Source organism: Dipodomys spectabilis, unplaced genomic scaffold, assembly GCF_019054845.1.
Source record: "Dipodomys spectabilis isolate Male_0828 unplaced genomic scaffold, ASM1905484v1 ptg000069l, whole genome shotgun sequence".
Lineage (NCBI taxonomy): Eukaryota > Metazoa > Chordata > Mammalia > Rodentia > Heteromyidae > Dipodomys > Dipodomys spectabilis.
Window position 1 is genome coordinate 18120001 of NW_024870746.1, and position 20745 is coordinate 18140745.

At 41.7% G+C, this 20745-nt stretch overlaps 1 protein-coding gene across 3 annotated transcripts in view; it reads right to left on the reverse strand.

The window, feature by feature from the left end:
* Positions 1-20147, reverse strand: part of Prox1 (prospero homeobox 1) — a 54092-nt gene extending 33945 nt beyond the window's left edge. For 2 of the 3 annotated variants that reach the window (XM_042681928.1, XM_042681925.1), the window contains exons 1-3: positions 19420-19487; positions 9750-11541; positions 2229-2336 (exon numbers count right to left, since the gene is read on the reverse strand). In XM_042681928.1, coding sequence (XP_042537862.1) covers positions 2229-2336; positions 9750-11474 — 1833 coding nt within the window. In that variant the 5' untranslated portion in view covers positions 11475-11541; positions 19420-19487. Of the gene's footprint in view, positions 1-2228; positions 2337-9749; positions 11542-19419; positions 19488-20119 lie in introns of those variants that run through there. The other variant, XM_042681926.1, reaches the window with a different exon arrangement.
* Between the last annotated feature and the right edge of the window lie 598 nt (positions 20148-20745).

Below are 20745 nucleotides of genomic sequence, written 5' to 3' on the forward strand. Positions count from 1 at the left end.
GCTCAGGGAATCCAAATTCATTAATTATTAGCCAGATTAACAAAAACATAATTAGGAAAGTTTAAAATGCATACTTCATTACAAAAATAAGAGAAATTACCTTCAGTAATTTTTTTCACAATGTATTATATGTCCTTCTGTTTCCTCTCCATTAGCCTGGTTAATTGTTATTTAAGCAGACTCACATACATTTTAACAGCCTTTTTCTCCCAGAATAGTTAAAGTATGGGTAAGAATCTATGATCTGAATATTAGTGCTTTATAAAATAAAATATTGACCCATGAATTTTATTGATACTTATGCTGAATAGGTAGTATTTTTTGGGTAAGGCTCACTTACTAGATGTTTTCTGAAGGAATGGAAATATTTTCTTGTGGGTCTGTATTATGTAGTTTTGATAAAACCACTGATTAATCATCAATCTTCCCCACCTGACCTTCCCTCCCCCCCCCACATGTGCATGCACACAAAAACATGCACACAAAAAACATAAATGTTTCTAATGTTCATATCTCTTGTTGGGGGGGACTGCTGCCTCAGAATGGCTGATGTCTCTACCCTTCAATAGGTGGCTTCCCTTCAATAGTGGGTAAGAGAGATCCTTACGTATGCAACTTGCAAAACTCTTTGGCTTCCTTATGGATGAAAGGTGGTATATAAATAATGATATCCCACTGCCACAGATCATGCCACACAGAAGAGTGAAGTTGCTAACACACACACATACATGGTACATACAATAATCCTCCCCTCCCTCTCTTTCATGTTCTCCTCTTAGAAGCAAAGTGGGGGGAAGTCAACCTTGGAAGTCAAACTCTGCCACCTTCTAGCAGGCTCTAGAAGCTGGCCAGTCACCTACCAGTGAACAAATTCTATCTGTTCTAGACTGACCCTTTATTTAGCCTCCTGTTGCTCTCAGCAGTTGTATGCTTAATGATTGTTAGCCAGCTCTTTACATTGCTGACTTTCTCTCTGCCTTCCTCATCCTGTTATCATAGACTAACTGGTTGGCCCTGGGTGAGGACAAAACATGTCTTCCACTTAAAGAAGGGAGAAAGAACAACAGGCTAAAGTTGATATACAATTCAAAAGCAAACAGGATTGAAAACAGAACTTCTCCTAGAAGGCCAAATAAAAATGTGCCTGAAGGGAACTGAAATGAGTAGGCCTGCAAAATGGAGCCAGGGACACAACTTGGGCATGAATCAGGCACAAACAGGCTGAGTGCAGGCAGGGGAACGGGAGGTGAGTGGCATGCTCTCAATGACAGAAATAAGAACTTGTACATATGGGGGTGAGCAGGCAAGGAGTGCAGAAAAGCCACCCAACCCTAATAAACTAAATCTCAGCTAATGTAATGTTAATCAAGTTCCTTAGATAATGATACCACGCATGTCATTATCATCATCAAAATCCAATCTATGCTTTAAAAAGTTACTGATGATTAACACAACATCAAGTTGATGCAATTACTTAAAATCCACACACAACACAGACATGCACACACGCGTGCACACACACACACACACACACACACACACACACACAGAACCAGGAGGTCCCAATGTTCTGTAGAATAAGGGAGGCTGCAGCTGTAGGCCGACAGCTTTCATATCCTCATTTGAATAATGTGTCCTGAATCTGTCACTTTATTCATTCTCCTTATGCTCAGTGTACTCTACATCAACAACAAATTAAGTTGTAAATAAGAGACAATCATCACTTTTGTTTTTAAGCAGCTACTGCATAGAGAATTTCAATGTACGCTCCTTTTCAACTGGGGGGGGGGGAGGGAAGAGGTGCTAGAGTTTGCTTTCATAGGCGCAAATATGGAGAAACCAAGAGAAACAAAAACAGAAACATTTTTAGTGATGCAACAGAGAAGGGGAAAAAAAATTCTTGAAAGCACATCCATCCATTACCAGTAGAATTTCTTCCAGGAAGCAACTGAAACATAGAAACATATAAAGACAGGATCTAAGTTTCCTGGGCTATGCCAGAAACCTATGTGACTTTGAAACCAGTCCTTCAGCCTTAAGAAACCAAATGACATGTTTGTTCAGCGCACCTCTAGACAAAAGGACAAGTGTATTCAACCAATTACAACACAGGTGCATTAATAAGTGGATCCCAAGTTCATCTCCATTAACTTATGAAAGTTCAAATCCTAGAAAGTTCTGAGAGTTCATATATAGGAAAAAAAACTACTAATAAAGAATATGCCTACCTTGACATCAGAGAAGTAGGTCTTCAGCATATTGGAGCTGGGATAACGGGTATAAAAGAACATGAGCTTTGCTTTTTTCAAGTGATTAGGTGATAATCCTTCCTGCATGTAGGATGCAATTGGTTAAGGCAAAAAATATCAAATCGAATAAAAATTCCATAAACAACAAGGAGTTCTCCTCCCGTCTCCCACTCCACAATCCTCTCCCTCAACCGGTCTAGAGCAGCCCCGGATAGGCCCAAAGGTCCTCAGTATTAGCTACCTAATCTATTGCTAAGTTGCTACTGTTTACTTAATGTCCATTGCCTGCTAGGAATGGAGTGAACACAGAATTTAGTTGCAAATTATTAGCTCTTTCCTGGTGAGGATGGCCAAGCCCTCCCTCTCTTTCTTTGTTCCATATCCTTATGCTATCTATACATTCACCTGTTGCTAGGGGGACAAATGTACTCAGCATGTACTATACAATTCTTGTCACATTTCCTTTCTTCTCTACAATCACAGCTCTGTTTGTCGCTTCTCTCTGTGTGGTTTACAGACATGTCCAAATATGAAGAACATTATTTTCAATATGGTTATGCAAGTTTCACATTTTACCTTTTATTGCTGACCTAGTATAGGTCTTCTTGACTGCGTTTCTTCCTGTCTTATTATTATTATGTCCTTTAATTGTTGCCTTTAAAAACTACAGCTCAGACTGGAGTGGGGGGGGTAGTTTTGGCACTGAGAGAGTGGAGAAGGGGGTGTCGCTTTTGTTAAAGCGACCGTCCAAAATCAAATACAATTTGCTTGTCCTGGATTGATAGTTAACTCCTTGGAGAGTGACATAGTAGTTGGGGCTAACAAATCAATAAATGTGGGTTAGCAGATCAATAAATGGCCACTTACCCCAAATAAGAAGGCCTATTTATCTGGAAACATCATTACCTTTTAGATCTGTAAACAGCAGCAACTACAACAGTTCCCAAGAGAATGCGAGGCTAACCATAACAATCCAGGCTTCCTGATTCTGTCCCAGATTCTTGGCACTTCTCAGCAGACTCCGAGCTGGGATGGCTCTGGTCACATCTGTGCCGCAGCCTGGCCCTGCCATTTCCTCAGCAAATTAATGGCTTTATAATTTATCAGAAATGAAGATGCACGTGGAGAAAATCAATGTGGTCCCCCACAAGGTCAATTAAGGGTCCTTCCTAGAAGCTTCTCTAAGGATTTTTCTCTTAAAGGAGAGTTTGAGAAAAATGAGTGGAAAAAAAAATAAAAAACAAAATGTGTCCATGTATAGGTACGTGTACACAAACACACACACACACACACACACACACACACACACACACACACCATTAGCTACTGAACCAAAATTTCACACCTTGGAAAGAAAGATCAGATAAACACAGACATTTAGGAAAAACAAAGGTTTCCCAATGTTCTCCATCAAATACAGCATGACTAATCATCAGAATGGAAAGGAACCTGCAAAGGACTAGAGACACATAATCAAATAATCAAATTAATATTGATAAGCTCTTGACTGCTTGTAACAGAGCGTTTAACCAAATATTCTGCTGAGAATTTGCTCAATTAACGTCTCCTTTTATATCCCTTGACACTGAAAAAAAAAGATCACCTTGGTTTGCAAATAGAAAAGTATTACAGTCTGTGTGGGTTAAATTAAAATAAATACTGAAGAAAGAAATTTTGATTTTGGTCTCTGTAAGCCAAAGCAGCTTAAGTGAACTTGTGTTTTTGTTTAAGGTTCTTAATGATTACAAAGACGATAATTTATGACTGACATACTTCTTGTGCCAAGGAAAGAGCTGAAAGGCCCTCCAGTAACCTCCATTAGACTGATAGAGAAAACTAAAGGAGCACGGCACACTTCAGGACCATCTGTCCAAATGGAAAAGTAAAATAATAGTTGCAAGCTGTCTCCTAGTGCCTCATGATAAGAGTTTTAGACAAGTGCAAACTTGAATAAATATCCTCAGATCTGGGTTCTAATCTTTCCTTTCAGAAGGCTACATGAAAACAACCTCATATATATGGGTAATTGTAAATCTTCAAACCTATCAAGATTTGGTCCAATACAAAAGACAAATTGTTTTGTTCTGTGGCTCAGGCACAGAGCACCAACACTCACTCCCCTCGCTTTCCCCTAGGCTTTTGGTTCATCAAAATTTTGCTAACATGGTTTAGTTATTTTTATTGTTTTTAATCCAGTAGTTTTTTTAAATCAGGATTCAGAGATGGTTTTATTTAATGAAAAAAAATAAACTACTGTGATTTGGATTTCTCAAGTTCATTTTTTGCTTCAAATTGTTTCCTGTTGGAAATACTTGGAATCGATCGGTTGACATGGAACACAGAATAAATCTTTATCTTTTGTTCATTGTGAGATCAAGCTAAAATTCCCATAACATAGATGTTTCTAATAAACTATTAAAAATAGCTAATGAAACATTTAAAAGCCAACAGCTAGATAATCTTTTTTTTTCTCCTCAAAATAAATCTGAACTGACCAATTGGTTAATTTCCCTTTTAAGTGCTTGTGCTGAAAAGCAACTGTTCTTCCAAGAAAGCACTAGCTGTTTCCTGGATACTTACACACGCACAATGACTCATGATGGAATAGATTCAGTAAACATACAGCTGTACTGAACACGAGCTAAGCTCCATTCAAGGCCAGGAAAGAAAATGAGCACAAATAAATATTAAGGAGGTAAAGGGGGTGGGGGTGGGGGCAGGGGGATGGGACGCAAGCAAGATCTGTCCGGCAGTTCATGTGGCTTTGCCTCAATTCTCTTAGCATTGTGAAGACAGATGACATTCAATTCTATGTGTAATGCAAAATAGACAATAACTGCTGAAACTTGAGACAGCTGCCAGGTGTAAAAAAAAAAAGAGAGAAAAGACAGGGAGAAAAAGAAAGGAAAAAGAAAAGAAGAAAGGAAGGAAGAAAAGATGACAAATCCATAAATTAATGAAAGACATCTGCTCAGGAATACAAAAAAAAAGATCACGAGAAGCAAGAGTACAGCTGAATTTAATGCAGTGTCCAAACAACCTGAGAATCTAAGTGTTGTCTGTTTACCAAGCACAATATAACCTTACCTAAACACGGCAGCGGGAGGAGCAGCCAGGGCAGCAGAAAGGCAAATGGAAGAATAATAGGTTGTAAAGGCTGGAAGGAGGAAATCCCACCCCCCCAGTTGAACTCTGGGTTGTGGCTGATGGTTAATGCCTCAGTCTAAGCAAATAGGTTGATGATCTTACATTTTTCTAAAGCACTTGGACATGCAAAGAATTTTAGTTTTCCCTTATTTCTCCTCTTTGCAGTTTCTAAGAGGCTTTCCCTAGAAAGAGAGACAAGATACTAATTCTGTCATTTGATTACAAGCCTCAGGAAGTTTGATATAATCAGAGGGATCTATAGTTTCTGGAGATTTCTTTTATTAAAAAAAATATTTGACTTTTTTTTTTTATCTGGAGGTTGGGGCAGTGAAGAGCCCATAGTCTTTCAGACTCTAATTTATATTATTTCATGATAACTACAACTAATAGAATCACAAAGGTGACACAGGCTTCTTAAAAATGTAAAAGATAAACCTGTGGATTATTATACATTTTTGAAATTCCAGTTTAATCCATGTTTTCCAGTTGGACTTTAATTTCACAGCACTAAATAATTTTCCTTTTACACTTCAAGTATGTCTAACATTCCTTTTAAAGGTCCAGTAAAGGAAAGCTTGCTGTCACACCGTCAGTGTCTTCACCTGCACATCTTAATGGCTTATAATACTACTCTTGTCCTTTAATTGGGTACATGCAAATGTCTGAGGCCTAACCAAGGCTATTTTTCTTGAGATGCAAAGAGGATGGATGACAAGGAACATCATGAAGAAAAGCAATTGGCTGGGTCTTTCTTTTGGTATTTGAATAAAACTTAATATTTGATTAAAGAGATTCATTTGCAAAGATACTGAGTACAGTTTTTATTTCTAAGACATGAGCTCTTTGGCCAGATGCATTGACATTCAGTTTAACACACACACACACACACACACACACACACACACACACACACACACACACACGATTTCCTTCCTACTAAAGGGAATAATGAGATAGTGTGCTCTATTATTTAGAACATATATGTTTAATGTACTCAACTTAGAATGGATTTATTAGATAAGCTGAAGGTCTTAGTAGTTCTTATCTTGGCTACTTTGTTCAAAAAACAGATGCTGCCCTTTGGAGAACGGAAAGAGCATGCCTAAAGAATTACATTATTTAGGATAGGGGACATAGCTGAATGGTAGTACTTGCCTAGCATATGCAAGAACCTAGGTTTACTCTTCAGCAAAAAATGATTTATAACAATTTTGAAAATAATGAGATAAAAATAGAAACATTACAATGACAAGTCATGGTGATACCATTTCATTCATTTCTGCTTATTTCTATTGATCTTTTCTAGGAATAGTCATACAACACATTCAAATAAAACTCCATAAAGCTTGACTTGAGTTCCTGAAATGTCCTCAAACTTAAGAATTTGGTCTATAATTGAATAGACAAAATAGTAGAATTAGACAAAATAGACAAGATAGTAGAATTCTATATGTGATCAGATAATCCAAGGAAGACGTATGGCCATACAGAGTTAGAGACAGGAGCAAAGTGGTCAATCTACCTAAGAACACGGAGATTCTCAGTTGTTTCAGAACTGTGAAAAAAGACTTTTTTATCTTCTTCTTCTGATAAATAAGATATGAATGGCTATAAGATATGAATGGCTAAAAGTACAATGTCTTAAAAAAGCAAAAGCAAAAGCCAGAGATTAGAAGGGCAAAGAAGCAGAAAAAGTAATCATTATTTGCAACAAATCATAGTAAAGAAACAGCTCCAGGGAAAGAGTGGACAATTCAGGCAATGTGGCTACTTCCTTTAATTACCATTCAACACAATCTTATGTTGGTGGGCACCAGGGGAGGTTGTTCTGTGCAGAAAAGGCAACTGTGTTTTCTTTACAGCATTTGCTATGTTAAGAAATTGATGGAACATCTTTCCATTCAAAGCCTCAAAATTCCTCAGGGGATTTAGGGAGAAGGAGTAAAACAATAAGTATAGCTGACATTTAAAGCAATCTAAAAGATTTTTTTAAAGTCATAATTAGCTGGGTGCAGGGAGTGGCTCATGCCTATAACCCTAGTTTCTCAGAAGGCTGAAGTCTAAGGATGGCAATTTGAAGCCAGTTTGCGTAGGAAAGTACATGAGACTCTTAACTCCAATTATCACCAAAAAGCTGGAAGTGGAGCTATGGATCATGTGGTAGAGTGCTAGCCTTGAGCACAAAAGCTCAGAGATAATGCCCAAGTCCTGAGTTCAAGCTCCCGGACTGGCACACACACACACACACACACACACACACACACACACACACTCTCTCTCTCTCTCTCTCTCTCTCTCTCTCTCTCTCCAATTAGCCGGTTGCTGGTAGCTCACATCTATAATCCTAGGTACTCAGGAGGCTGACATATGAGGATCATGGTTCAAAGCCAGCCCAGGCACGAAAGTCTGTGCTACTATTATCTCCAACAAATTACCAAAAAGTAGGAAGTAGGGCTTGATTCAAATAAAATACTAGCCTTGAGTACAAGAGCTCAGGGACTGTGTCCAGGCCCTGAGTTCAAGTCCTAATTATAGTAAGTTTAAATTAAAGAATATATTATGAACAAGAGTTTAGTGTGGACTTGTAGGACTTGACACTTGCCTTCAAATATTTATGAAAATGAGCACACATGTCCCTTTACTCTATGTGTGAGCAAGAGACAGTGACAGAAAGAGAGGGAGATAGCTGCAATTATTACTATTTTCAAAATTAAGTTCAGAGATCTTTGAGGTACAAGAGTCTAGCCTAGACATTATAATCCAGGTACGAATTTAGAAAAGATGTTCTTCTTGCAAAGGGTGAAAATCAAACCATTTGAGCCATGGTGTGTTACTTTGTTATGCTCATCACCAACAAGTACATTCTAATCACATTGACCAAAATGTATTGCCTGTTTGCCATGGACCAAAGGTAGGGTGTTTGCTGCAGCACTGAAGCCAAGACTCAAATGTAAAACCTTAACATTTTTCTCTTCCCATTTACCTCAGTCTTCTCTTCACTATGGAACGAGCCTCCATGTTTAATGCCCAAGGGGGTCTCATGTTAATGGATCCAATTCTCCTTACCAATGACTTTTCTAACCATCTCAAGAGGATGACCCTAGGAAAACATTTCTACCATAGCTGGGACTTGGCACTTACACGGCAGTTTCTGGAGTGGGCTTCGATACTAAAATGTCAATCTCTAGTCATCAAGACGATTGCTCAAAATCCTCAATTTAGCAACAGCCAACTTAATTGCTAAATTTTATATCCATCTGGTAATTTATTATACAAGAAACATGCCTCCACCTGCCCCCAAATGCTATTATTCTACTACCCTAAAAGACTAACAGTCACAAGATTTTTAAAAAATCTACTGAAACGACCAATTTATAGAGAGGGGGTAAAAAATCATGGGGCTAAAAATAGCTGGAGTGCAGGATAGGTCTACTAAAAAATATAACTGTCATCTCTACATAAAAGTCAGGTTCAGAATTGGAAGGAGTCATAGCAAGAGAGCCATTTTAAAGTCGAATACAGCTGAGTTTTATATTTAATTGTGCTCTCTTGCTTTCCAAAATAATTTGCTTTGTGTATGTTAGGACAAAAGATTTCTGTGTATGGCTGAGCAGAGGTTAATCATGCGTAGAAGCAGCTGCAGCAGACCCAAAGAACAGACCTTGGGTGAACGGGAGACACTGATGCCGCCTGAATAAATCAGTACCTGCATGTTTCCTTTTCTTTTTTTTAAGTCTCACTTAAAGATTAAAGGCAAAATGGAGCTCCCCACCCAGGTCCTTCCTTCAGCCCCTTCCCCACAGCAGTTTCCTTCCAATCAAGGGCTCTTCATGAGATTTAATTAGGAGCCAGGGGTCTTGCAGACCGTGTAAAGTGAGAAAATTCTTCTTCAAGGAATCTAAAAACAGGCTCTTCTCCTGCCACTAGACTAAAACTTACCACCTTTGTAAAATAACTGAGAAAATGCAGTATTTTACAAGGAGAGATTTTCCATTTCTGAATCTACTCTTAAAAAAAAAGAAAAGAGGAAAGAGGATAAACCAATACAGGACACACTGCAAAAAGACACACAGTGCTGAGCAAACACCCCCATCGAAGACCACCCCTCTGAGACGAACAAGTGATTGAAAGTTGCAAAGAGGTGGATGGAAGTTTCCCTGCTATCAGAAAAAGGCCTCACTCAGAGCTGACAGAAACCTACCATGCCCAATAGAGAAGCTCACCTCCTTAAGAAGACTTTCTCCCCTCGACTCCCACTCTATAGCATCATTTAGAAACCTAACCTCTGGGGAAACCTGGCCTGGTTTGGTTTGTTCCTTGGGGGGTGGGGGGTGGCGGGGAAGAAAAGGATATTGCACTTCCCGAATAAGGTGAGATGTCAGACATGTCTTGCAGATCTCCACACTCGGACTTTATGAGGGACAAGGACAGCCCCTCGGCCGTGCTGGGAGGGTGTGCTGGTGAACAGGGATGATGGCTCAGGTGATGCGATGACATCTTGGTCCTCAGACTCGTCGTATCCCTAGTTAAGTCTAAGGATTCAGGAGAGGCTCTGTCTTTGCCCGAGAAGGAACCAGAGGGAGCACCTAAGGGACTCTGAAATGGGTAGGCCATCAAGGGAAGGGGAAAGGGGTGGCGGAAGGTGGAGGTGGTAAAGCCTGCAGTGGCCGAGAGAGGCGACTGGTGCAGGGGCTGGTGGTGGCCGCCAGCGGCCGGGCCAGAGGCAGACTGGTCAGATGAGTTTTTCCGAACCACCAGGGGCAGCGCTTCTGTCTGGTCTGTGGAACTGGGCATCGGCACGTTGCCAAAAGCGTCCAGGGGGTTCGGAATGATGACGTCGCCGAAGCACTGCAGGCGCTGGTTGGCAGTGTGGAAATTGTGGTTCTCCCCGTTGACTGCGAATCTGGCCTGGGGCATCTGCAGTGGTGGGAAACCCTGAGGAAGCTGGCGGGAGGGTTTAGCCGAGAAGACTTTGACCACAGTGTCCACAACTTGCGACATGGCAGTGTTCAGTTCTTGTTTCAAGGTCTCGGCCAAATGTTTGCCTTCGGGTTGTAAGGAGTTTGGCCCGTGGTCTCTTTCTTTGTTGTTCCCTTCTCTCTTGGGCTTGTTTTCCACCAGCTCCTGCTCCCTGATCAGGGCTCGAGCCCGGTCAATGAACTGTCCTGGGTCTAGTTCACACATCTCGTTGTCTGACCTCCCTACAGAGTCCTGAGCCCGGGCTTCCAGGATCTCGGAGCGCATGCTGTCTTCAGACAGGTTACCATCTTCATCATTTTCAGAATCAGTGCTGTCATAGATTTGGTAGAACTTTTCCTGCAGCTGGCGCAGCTGTTTCTGCATGTCTTCCAGCTGCTGTTTCAGCTGTCGGCGTTCCTCTCGCTTCTGTTCTTTTCGGGCTGAAACCAGCTGCTGGAAACTCTGTTGCTGCTGCTGGGGCAGCTTCTGCTTGCGTTTGTTTTCCCGGTAACTTTCTCGGGGACTCACAGACTGCGGGGCCATCTCTCTTTCATTTTCATTGCCCCTTAATGCCACACTCGGGGAATGGCTCATCCCCCGAATGATATTCTCAACCCGGGCGCGTTTTGCTCTCAGGTGCTCATCACATAAGCGATCCATATCAAACTGGCTCATAGTAGGCCTGCCAAAAGGAGAAAGACACTCTGGAGGGCTGTCTCTTGAAGAGTTGCTGCATATATCCTCTTGATGTACTTCGGAGCCTGTACTAGAGAGACCGCTGGCTTGGAAACTGGGCTCGGTGCCACCATTTTTGTTCATGTTATTTTTCAACAGCTGGGAAATGATGGTTGCCCCTGGAAAAGGCATCATGGCATCTTCATACGAGTTCGCCCTCTTCAGCAGTTTGCGGAGTACATTTGACTTTTCCCCATCTGCGTGCTGTACTACTGAATACTCAACGTCCTGCTCAGAACCTTGGGGATTCATGGCACTAAAAAACGTTGCTCTTGCCTTAGCAAAAAATGCAGATGCCGTCCCTACCGTCCTTTTCACTCCAATGTCAACTCTTCTCCTCTTGGTTTGCCGGCTTAAGAGGGCTGTGCTGTCATGGTCAGGCATCACTGGACGGTTATTGTGCCATCTTCAAAAGCTCGTCAGCTGGGCACAGCTCAAGAATCCCGGGACCCTGGCCAACAGAACAAAAGGACTGATGAATCATTTTCTTTAAATTTCTCCAAATTTCCTGACCTCAATCCTGAATCAAATGCAAAATGCATAGGCTCTGGGATTTATGGCACATTACAATTATTGCAATTTATTATGCACTCTGCTTGAAATGAAACATTTTTAAATATTTCTGCTCCACTGGTTTAAGATGGATTAAGATTAAAAAAAAAAAAAAGCAAAAACTGCTTAAGCACCAGTAATATGATTCTCTTTCACAAATGCCTAAAATGATACTGTTTATCTTCAGAAGAAACAGTAGATTATAAGAACACAGCCTATGACAACCAATTGATTAAATTCTGGGCATTGAGTCATATTATAAAAGAAGATAAAAGTGGTCCGTCCTTAAGAAAGAAGGATACATTTTTGAGGCTGTGTGAAATTTGGGTGGCATTAAAGTTTCTGGGGCTTTACTGTTACCAAAGGAAAAAGACCCTACAATACACGCACATATTTGCCACACACCCTTTGTTATTGAATTTTAAAATATTTCTGTCATATGTGAAATGGCACAAACACTCTAACCAGTCTTTTTCAAACATAAATGGTCAATTTAGCATTGAAATAAATGCACAAATGCTAGCTTTTCATGTCTGCTTAGTTAGCAGAGTTAGCCTTTTTTTTTCTTAGATCATATGTGAGATTTGTATCTGTTGCTTTATTTTAACATAACTATGAGAATAGTTGTAATTTTTCATGATGTCTTTTTTGTTAGCTTTAATCATGAGAAGTTGGAATCACTGCAAAGGAAGGATGTTGATACATTTTAGAAATCAAAATGTAGAACAATAAATTATTAGACTAAGTGAGGATATATACATGTTCAGTTCTGGTTTTCATCTATTAGTATATGCTAAAATTAAACTTGAAATAGCTACAGAAACTATTTGACACATACCATTTGTCAATGTTATTTCCTATGCCAAGTAAAAGGAAAGGAAAAGAAAAGCCTTAAACAGAGAAAGCAACCAAAGGAAGATACATAAAGAAAGAAAACAGCATCAAATATGTGAGAAAGGGAAATACCTTCTTTGTATATGAGTGTCTCTATTGTTTCTTGGAGACATGATATAAAGAGAGAATAACCTTGCTTACATTTTATCAAAGGAAATTGACACATTGTGGGACTTATTAGGTAGCAATGCTAACCTCAAATTTTGAATACATGTGAGATGTCACATCTTTTTGTTTACAATGAACGTTTTGTGAAAAAAGAGGAAAATATTTTTTTCTCATGCCAGGCTTATCTGATATTGAACTTCACGTTTGCTTAACAGAGCACATCTTCACAATAACAGGGTCTATTGCCAAAGGCAGCGTGCAGAGTGTTTGGAACAGCTCCCATCTCTTTCGGTTCACCTGTAAAAACATCTACGTGCTCCCTAGGACTGCATCTGTGGCTAGTTTTAAAGAATGACTATCCATGCAAATAGGCATAATTTCAGCATGAAATAACCTGTAAAAATCAAGAAAATGCTCAGTGCTTACATGGCAACAATATGTTTTTTTTTAATCATGTCTAAGATTTCCTTATGCAGTATTCATACTCTCAATGTCTATATGAAGATTTTATATATATATACATATATATGTTGTATATATATATATGTATAAAGGAGCCAGTTTTAGGTCATCATGAAAGAAAGATGGTGTTTCTTTCTATGTAGTTTTGTATGCTTGAAGATGAAGTACATTTTGTACACTTCAAAATAAAATTTCCAGAAGTTGAGATGGAAACAGAGGTTTGACTGATTTTATTCATTGGATTCAAAAATCAAAATTCAGAATGACTGCATCTCCTTGTACACTAATAATAAAATTGGCTCCAGGAATACACAAAAAATGTAGTGGCAGATACTTCCCTTGCACATGAAATCTGATAAATCAGGAGTCCTTGTCAGGTGTGAGAGAGAACAGAAGGGTTGAATTATTTTCAACATTTGCATTTGGGAGAGGGTATCACAAAGGAGATTCTTTGGGCTTATTCTGTGCTTTTTGTGTGTATGTGTACATCCTTTTCTCTTTAATATCATCTGCAGAGGTCATAGATTTTCAATGAACACACTGAATAAACTTCCTGCAGTATCTTTTCTCTCCTTGTTCACCTTAACATTGAACTTTACTTCTGCCCCTCTTGCTATGTATAGGAAGAACATCTCTGTAGCGGAGATTCAGAAGAATGATGGACACAAGGTCATACCCAGGCAGCCTTCCTCTCCCAACTGAGTCAGCTGGACTTCCTCTCATCTAGTCTAGGTATCAACAGCTGTATCCCTGACTCATGCCCTAGCCAAGAGAAGTGTGTTCTTCCTAGGGTAGAAAGTAGAAAGACACATTTCTTTCACCTTCAGTGGATAGTAGGTGTTAATTGAACATGCTCACTATGTCTGTTCAGAACAAGCTATCCTATAACTCCCTTGAAACTCACCCAACTAAATCTTTTTTGTTGTTGCAATTCTCTATTGGTTAATATTTTAATGATTCATTTCTGTCTTGGGCAAAGAAGGCATGAATACTTTTAGTTCTTATGTGAAAGATTAAAAAAACTAAAGACTACTTTAGTTCTTTTTAGCTGAGATGTGACAGATAGGACAAAACAAAGGGGAAAATTATGCGATCCAACAAGAAGAGGCATAAATTATTATCTCTTTAGATAGCTTAGATCTAAACTGAGAAATAAAAGATAGGTGACCATAATCCAAGACCATTTTAAGCAAGGTTAAATAATAACTTGTTGACATAATATTTTATGACCATCATGTTTTATGAACAAGATATATATGAATATGTTTACCATGTGTGAAAATACATTATCAAATAATCATAATGTAAGTTAAATCACTTGGAAATGTTTTTCAATTGCTTTTGTACTTTCCCAATTCATGATCTAAAGAAAATATTAAGGAGTGTTTTGTCAAACATACTCTCCTGTCCACTAAGATTTTCAAAAACTCCTGCATTTCTCAGCACATGTACTAAATCATAATCTTTCAACTATAATTGCAGTTGAGTCTCACAGCATTTTCATTTTAACATTAATCTGGGTTTAACTAGTCAATGTGAAGCCTTTTGATCAGCAGTTATCATTATCAATTATCACCAAGAATACAGAAAAACACTAATGTAGCAATGAATCCAAATTATTATTGATCAAATACACATGTACTATAAGTTTTTCATTAGTCAATATGAAAATCTATACAGAATTTTTAAAATATTGAATATTTTATTGTACCAATTGGCATCTAATCTATAAAAATGCTTTGATAATTCTGTACAATAGCAGATTCCACCAAGAAAAAGATACTAGAAGAACAAACCTCAAGTTATGATCAAGTAAGATTTCTAAGGATGCTCATGGATTAATATTACTAGAAAAGAATATTCAGTAAAGAATTTCAAAGGAACACTGCAATATGAACTAGAAAGTGGTTCATCGCTCCACTTTAATAAAGAAGTTATTCCGGGGAAAGGGAGGGAGATACAACTTTTACTGCATCTATCTGGAGTCCAGATTCTGGACAAAGAAGTGTTTCATTATGGTAATTATCCAGATAGTTCAGAAAAATCTTTTATGAGACAGAGAGAGTGTAAGTTTGGCACAGTTTCCTGCTTAGATTATTATCAGTCTTTGTCGATAAAATGATTTGAAGAAACTGCTTGAACTTTTTTACTTCTTTCAGAAATTGATCTTTGAATGGGCCTATGCAATGTGAGTTAACTGACTTATGATATTTCAAGTGGGATATCATAAACAAAGAATACTATAATTCAGTCTGACAATCAGTAGTTCAGTGGAGAAAATTAGATAGTTTGATTTAGCTATCGCCCTCCTCCCCAAAAATCTCTAAGCTGTTCCCTGCCGCATGTTTAAGTGTTCATGCCTTTTAATTAGCAATTTTTCCTTCAAAGATATTTCTGCTTACAACAGATTAAGGAAGCTTTTGATATTTATTTTGAAGAAAACTATTTGGCACAAGGTAGTACTTCAATTAACTAAGACTGTATTGGCAGAATCTTAAATTTCCTATCAAAATCGAGTTCTCAAATCACAGCCATTTCATTTACAATTCCTCCATGCCTGCAAAAAACAAAACAAAAAAAAAAAATCAGTGCATTTCTCACCTGCAGAAAGAACACAGAAAATTCTCTGTGGCATGCCAAAAATATTGATTTCTACTTATTTAAAAAGTAATATGTTACTTAACTAAGTAAATAAAAGTGTGAGAATACTCTTATGAAAATAGGCTTACACCTGTTTTTGCAGAAAATTGAAATATTCTAAGTGCCATTTGAAGCTTTAGAATGTACTAGGTAATAAGGACTGAGACATTCCTTATAGATGTCTCTCCCAATTTATACACACACTCAAAACCTGTAGTGATAATCATGTATATTATCCATTTTCATACTATAACACAACGTTTTCTTAATAACTAAATACATAGATTCTTCAGATAGCAAGTTTGAGACAATGGCAGAAATGATATAGCAAATTGATGACAAAGGCCTTTTTGAGTTTTGAATAAAGAAGGGGAAGTCTGGCAACTTAGAGAAAAGCCTGGCTTGGGTTGTAAGGTGTACATGCGGCTTCTGAAGGACCCATGCTAGGAAATGAGAAAAGTGAACAAAGATGCATTTTATGTATGCATGACTTTCCCCCCACAAGGTGGTGATTAAACTAAATAGAATTCTGCATAATGGACACATAAAATATCAATATAAGTGCCAAGCACAGATAACCTCCATTAAAAATAAAGTAAATGAACAAAGCCATGGATGACAATTTAATAACCAAAGAACTTCAAAAGCATACAAGAAAAATGTGGGGGAGGGGCCTTTGATGCTTAAATTTAAAGAATAAATGATATATACGATTTCATTTTCAAGACACCAATGATAAACACTAAACCAATTAAAACAACCAACCCAAACTATTTGTTATCTAGCCTATTCATAGGCAACTTGGCTTAAAGAAGTAGCCTATTTAAAGAAAAAATGTTCTGTAGGTCAAGTCCTAAGAATTCTAAACATAGTGCTTATACTAAATTCCCATCTTCCCTCACATATCAGGCCAGAGTCCTTAACTTCATCATTTTACTACCATATGAGCATGTCCACACACAGGTTAACTTGAATACTCTTTTTTTTCCTCCTCATAGCACACACTGCATTTCACTCTGAAAATATTCTTAAGTTCTTGAAAGAAACCTTAGGGAATGGATTGCCCAAACTTGCACCAAATAGAAAAGCACAGTGTCCTAGGGTGTCCTTAGATTTTTCTATCTCCATCAAAGTCCTATCTAGGACATCTGGCACTTGTCTGGTACAATGACTTTATGAGAGTATTTAGCAATGCGACTTGAAAGAGTTTATGCACATACCTATTCTTTCTAGGCAGAGAGAAAGCATGCTAAAAGATAAGCTTTAACACCAGTAACACTTTCAAACTGACTTTGGTATTTTGACAGTTACACAACTGTGGACGGCTGTCCAAGACACACACACACACACACACACACACACACACACACACACACAGAGTCTTCTCTCCTTGCCTCTCCCCACTCCTCTATCTCCCTGCCCATCTCTGGGAGATAGGCATAAACTGGGAACTCGAGGGAAGCAAAGGGAAAGTCAATCTGCCTCCACCTGCTGCTGAAGTGGGGGTAGATTTGGCCGAAGGGCAGACAGAAGCTTGAGACATGGCCTTAGCAGGCGCTGGCCTCCATCCTTAAAAAGAGTAAACAAATACATACCAACCTTCCCCTACCTCCTCCCAAAGAACTCACATGGCAGGGCTCCACAGAACAGCAGCCCAATTTCCATTAGCCCAGACAATCCTATTAACCAGGACAACCATAAATTCATAAACCTCTACAACCCTCAAGCGAGCCTTGTGGTCTGGAACTATACAGACACACAGAGACACAGAGGAAATTTGCACCTGTCCTTCTTGACACAACACACCTGTCAGGCCCTGCCCATGCGCACTCTGCTCATAGACTTCTGCCTACCTTGTTTAAGAAAGGAAATGATTTTCTTTCTTTTTATAAGAGATGGCATGGGATCAAGGGAAGAAAGGAAGGAGAAGGGGGGGAGACTTTTGAGGAGGCCACCCTGTGCTTGCTCTGTTTTTATAAGCTTAAGGAGACAACACAGACCTTCTTGGAAAAGTCAAAACAAGCAGGTGAGTTCCCAGCCTTCCCCCCCCCCCACCCCCCGCGGGCAGGTAGGGCTCTGGGGTTGCCAAGAACAGCAACTTCACACTCCAACCGGACTCCTTGGGCTATTTAAGACAATCACCAACCCCGCCTCCTGTTTCTACTCTCAGTCTGCCTGGGCAGCTCAACATCCCAAGAAGTCGAGAAGGGTCCACAGACCCTTCAGGGTGCGGAAAGCGACTCCTCCTTTGCCGGCCCCACCCCCATCAGGTCCAGCAGGAGAATTGACTGGCTGGCACACCAGAAGAACCCACAACTTGCTAAACGGGACTTTGGGTGATGTCCATCGTCCCCTCCCCCCCCTTCCACCTTGACTGTTCAAGCAGGAGAGAATTCTCCCCCTCCCCCCTTTCCACTTTCCTCAGTCTTCTCCACAACAACTACTCTCACCTCTCCTCTTTTCTCCTTATGAGTCCCCAGTCCTTCTAACTGGGGTAACACAGTCGGTGCTAAGCCGGCAAGACCCGAGCGAAGCTGCCCCAACACCACAGAACGCCAGCGATGGCCGTGAGAGTCTCCAATTCACTCATCCCCTGTAGGAGCGCACCCCTATTCCACCCGGATCTTGAGTCCTCTATCCAACTCGGCGGCGGCTGGTCAGGTCCCCAATCCCTCCACTTCAGGCCCCCTGGGGCACTGGGTGCCACCTTACCCCTACCCCCGCTCCACCCAGCCCGGAGAGGGGTGGCGCGCTCAGGACCCATCACTCCACATTTCAGCTTCGACAGTGTGTGGTCGAGAAAAGTAAGAAGAGCGCCTCCCCCCCCCCACCACACACACACACACACACACACACACACACACACACACACACACCCTTTCTCCCCGGGCCCTCCTCCCCCACTCCCGGTCCCTCTGCTGGGGTTAAAAAAGGAGAAGTGAAAGGTATGCAAATGACAAGCAAATTGGAAGAGCTGGGAAGAAAGGGAGCTATAATAAACAAGACAAAGGGAGAGGACCTGGGGACGAGCTCCGGGAGTGGAGTTTTAACCCCAGAGAGGAGATGGCTGGAGCTTAGCGGAAAGCGAGGGGGGTCGGGGGGGGGCGTAGACGAACACACACACACACACACACACACACAAAGCGACCCGGTCCCCCTCGTTGTCCCTCTCTCCTCTCCTGAGAAGAGAAAGAAGGGAGGGAAGCCAAACCGTCCTCGCACCCCCAGAGACGTTACACAAAAGGTGACAAGATCGGCGACAAGTCCAGCCACACCAGCGTGTCCCCCGCAACCCCCATCTCCAGGGCCAACACCACCCCCCAGCCAAGCGGCAGGAAAGAGAAAGAAAGCCAAGCCAAGCGGACCACTTACTCTCTCCGGCCCTGGGAAGAGCGCAGCGCCGAGTCCCACCGAGGGCGCCTCCGGCTTAGAAAACTGTTTGGAGGCTGTTTTACCCGGGTTCATTTAAATGCCACCCCTCCTCCTTTTCTTTCTTTCTTTTTTTTAAACTCCTGGGAGAGAAGTGGAGGCGGGGGTGGGGGGTGCAGATTGTTTACCCGGGGTGTGAGGGACTGGGAAGCTCTTTTCTCTTCCTTCTCATTCTAGAAGAACAAGCTAGTGCAAGTGACTCTGGCAAAGGGGAGGGGACTCGCGAGGGGGAGAAGGTACTTACGCGGTGCAGAGAGCCGTGGGACCGAGCCTCTCTCTCTCTCCCTTCTCTCTCTCTCTCTCTCTGCACTCTCTCTCTCTCCACTCTCTCTCCTCTCTCTCTCTCTCTCTCTCTTTTTGGCCGGCAGAGAGAGGAACACACGCGCGCGCACACACGGTGGTATCTTGCGGGTGATGAATATGATAATTGGACCAGGCGCGGTGAGTCTGTGCGAGCGCAAGGGAGCGCGGCGAGTGGGCAGAGGGAGGGAGGGAGTGGGGGGAGAGAGAGAGAGAGAGAGAGAGAGAGAGAGAGAGCGAGAGAGAGAGAGAGAGAGAGAGAGAGAGAGAGAGAGAGAGAGAGAGAGAGAGAGAGAGAGAGGCGGGGACGGGAGAGGAGAGAAGGGGCGAGGGGACGAAAGGAGAGGAGAAAAAGCCAAGGAGCGGAGCGCAGAGCGGGGCGAGGGGCGGAGAGGCTGCGGAGCGGCGCGGAGCGGAGCCGGGCGAGGCGGGCAGGCGCGGGCAGGGCGCGGGCAGGGCGCGGGCAGGGCGCGGGCAGGCGGACCCGGCCAGAGCTCTTTTGCGCCGCTCTGCTCTCCGCGGTGGCAATGGTGAATGATTTCCGAGCGCTCTCTCAGCTGAGGGCTCCGCTCCACAACAAGATTTACTTTAAGACACAGCTGAAGGAAACAGGAAGACAGCACGTCACAGTCTGACTGACGTACCCGGCCCCAGCACCCAATCGCGAGGCGCCTTCGGATTCAAGGGGGGATAGCCAGGCAAGAGAACTTGGGAGGGAGAAAAAAAAAACCATATATATAGAAAAGGGGTGGAGGGGTGAGGGGCTGGGAGGACAGAAAAGGAGAGAGCCCCCTCCTCCTGCGCTTCCCCCACCCCGCTCCATCCATCCCTGGCCTCCATCCCTGGTCTCCCACCCCCAACCCCCCACCCCCCGCCCAGCCATAGCTTCGGGGCGCCGGGATCTCCGCTCCCGAGCCGCAGCGAGCCATCTGCGGGCACTCTGCGGAGCAGCGCCCGGCACACACTTGATCTTCCAGGACGCTGGTCTTTCTGTTTTTTTTTTTTTTTTTTTTTTTTTTCATTTCCCTGATACAGCTGATCAAGTTCACCGAGCCGCTAAGCGAGGGAGCGCTCCCTGGACTTGGGTAGAGAAAGACATGGAAAAGTATATTTGAGGGAAAAGTGTATTCGGTGTGTGTTGGGGGGGGGCTTAGAGGGTTGCATAAAGGGAGGGAGGGAGTGAGGGGGAGAGATGCGCAAATCATTCTACTTTTTAAACGATCTCCGAGGCAGTATATATATATGTATGCCACTCTTTTAAAGAGTAGAT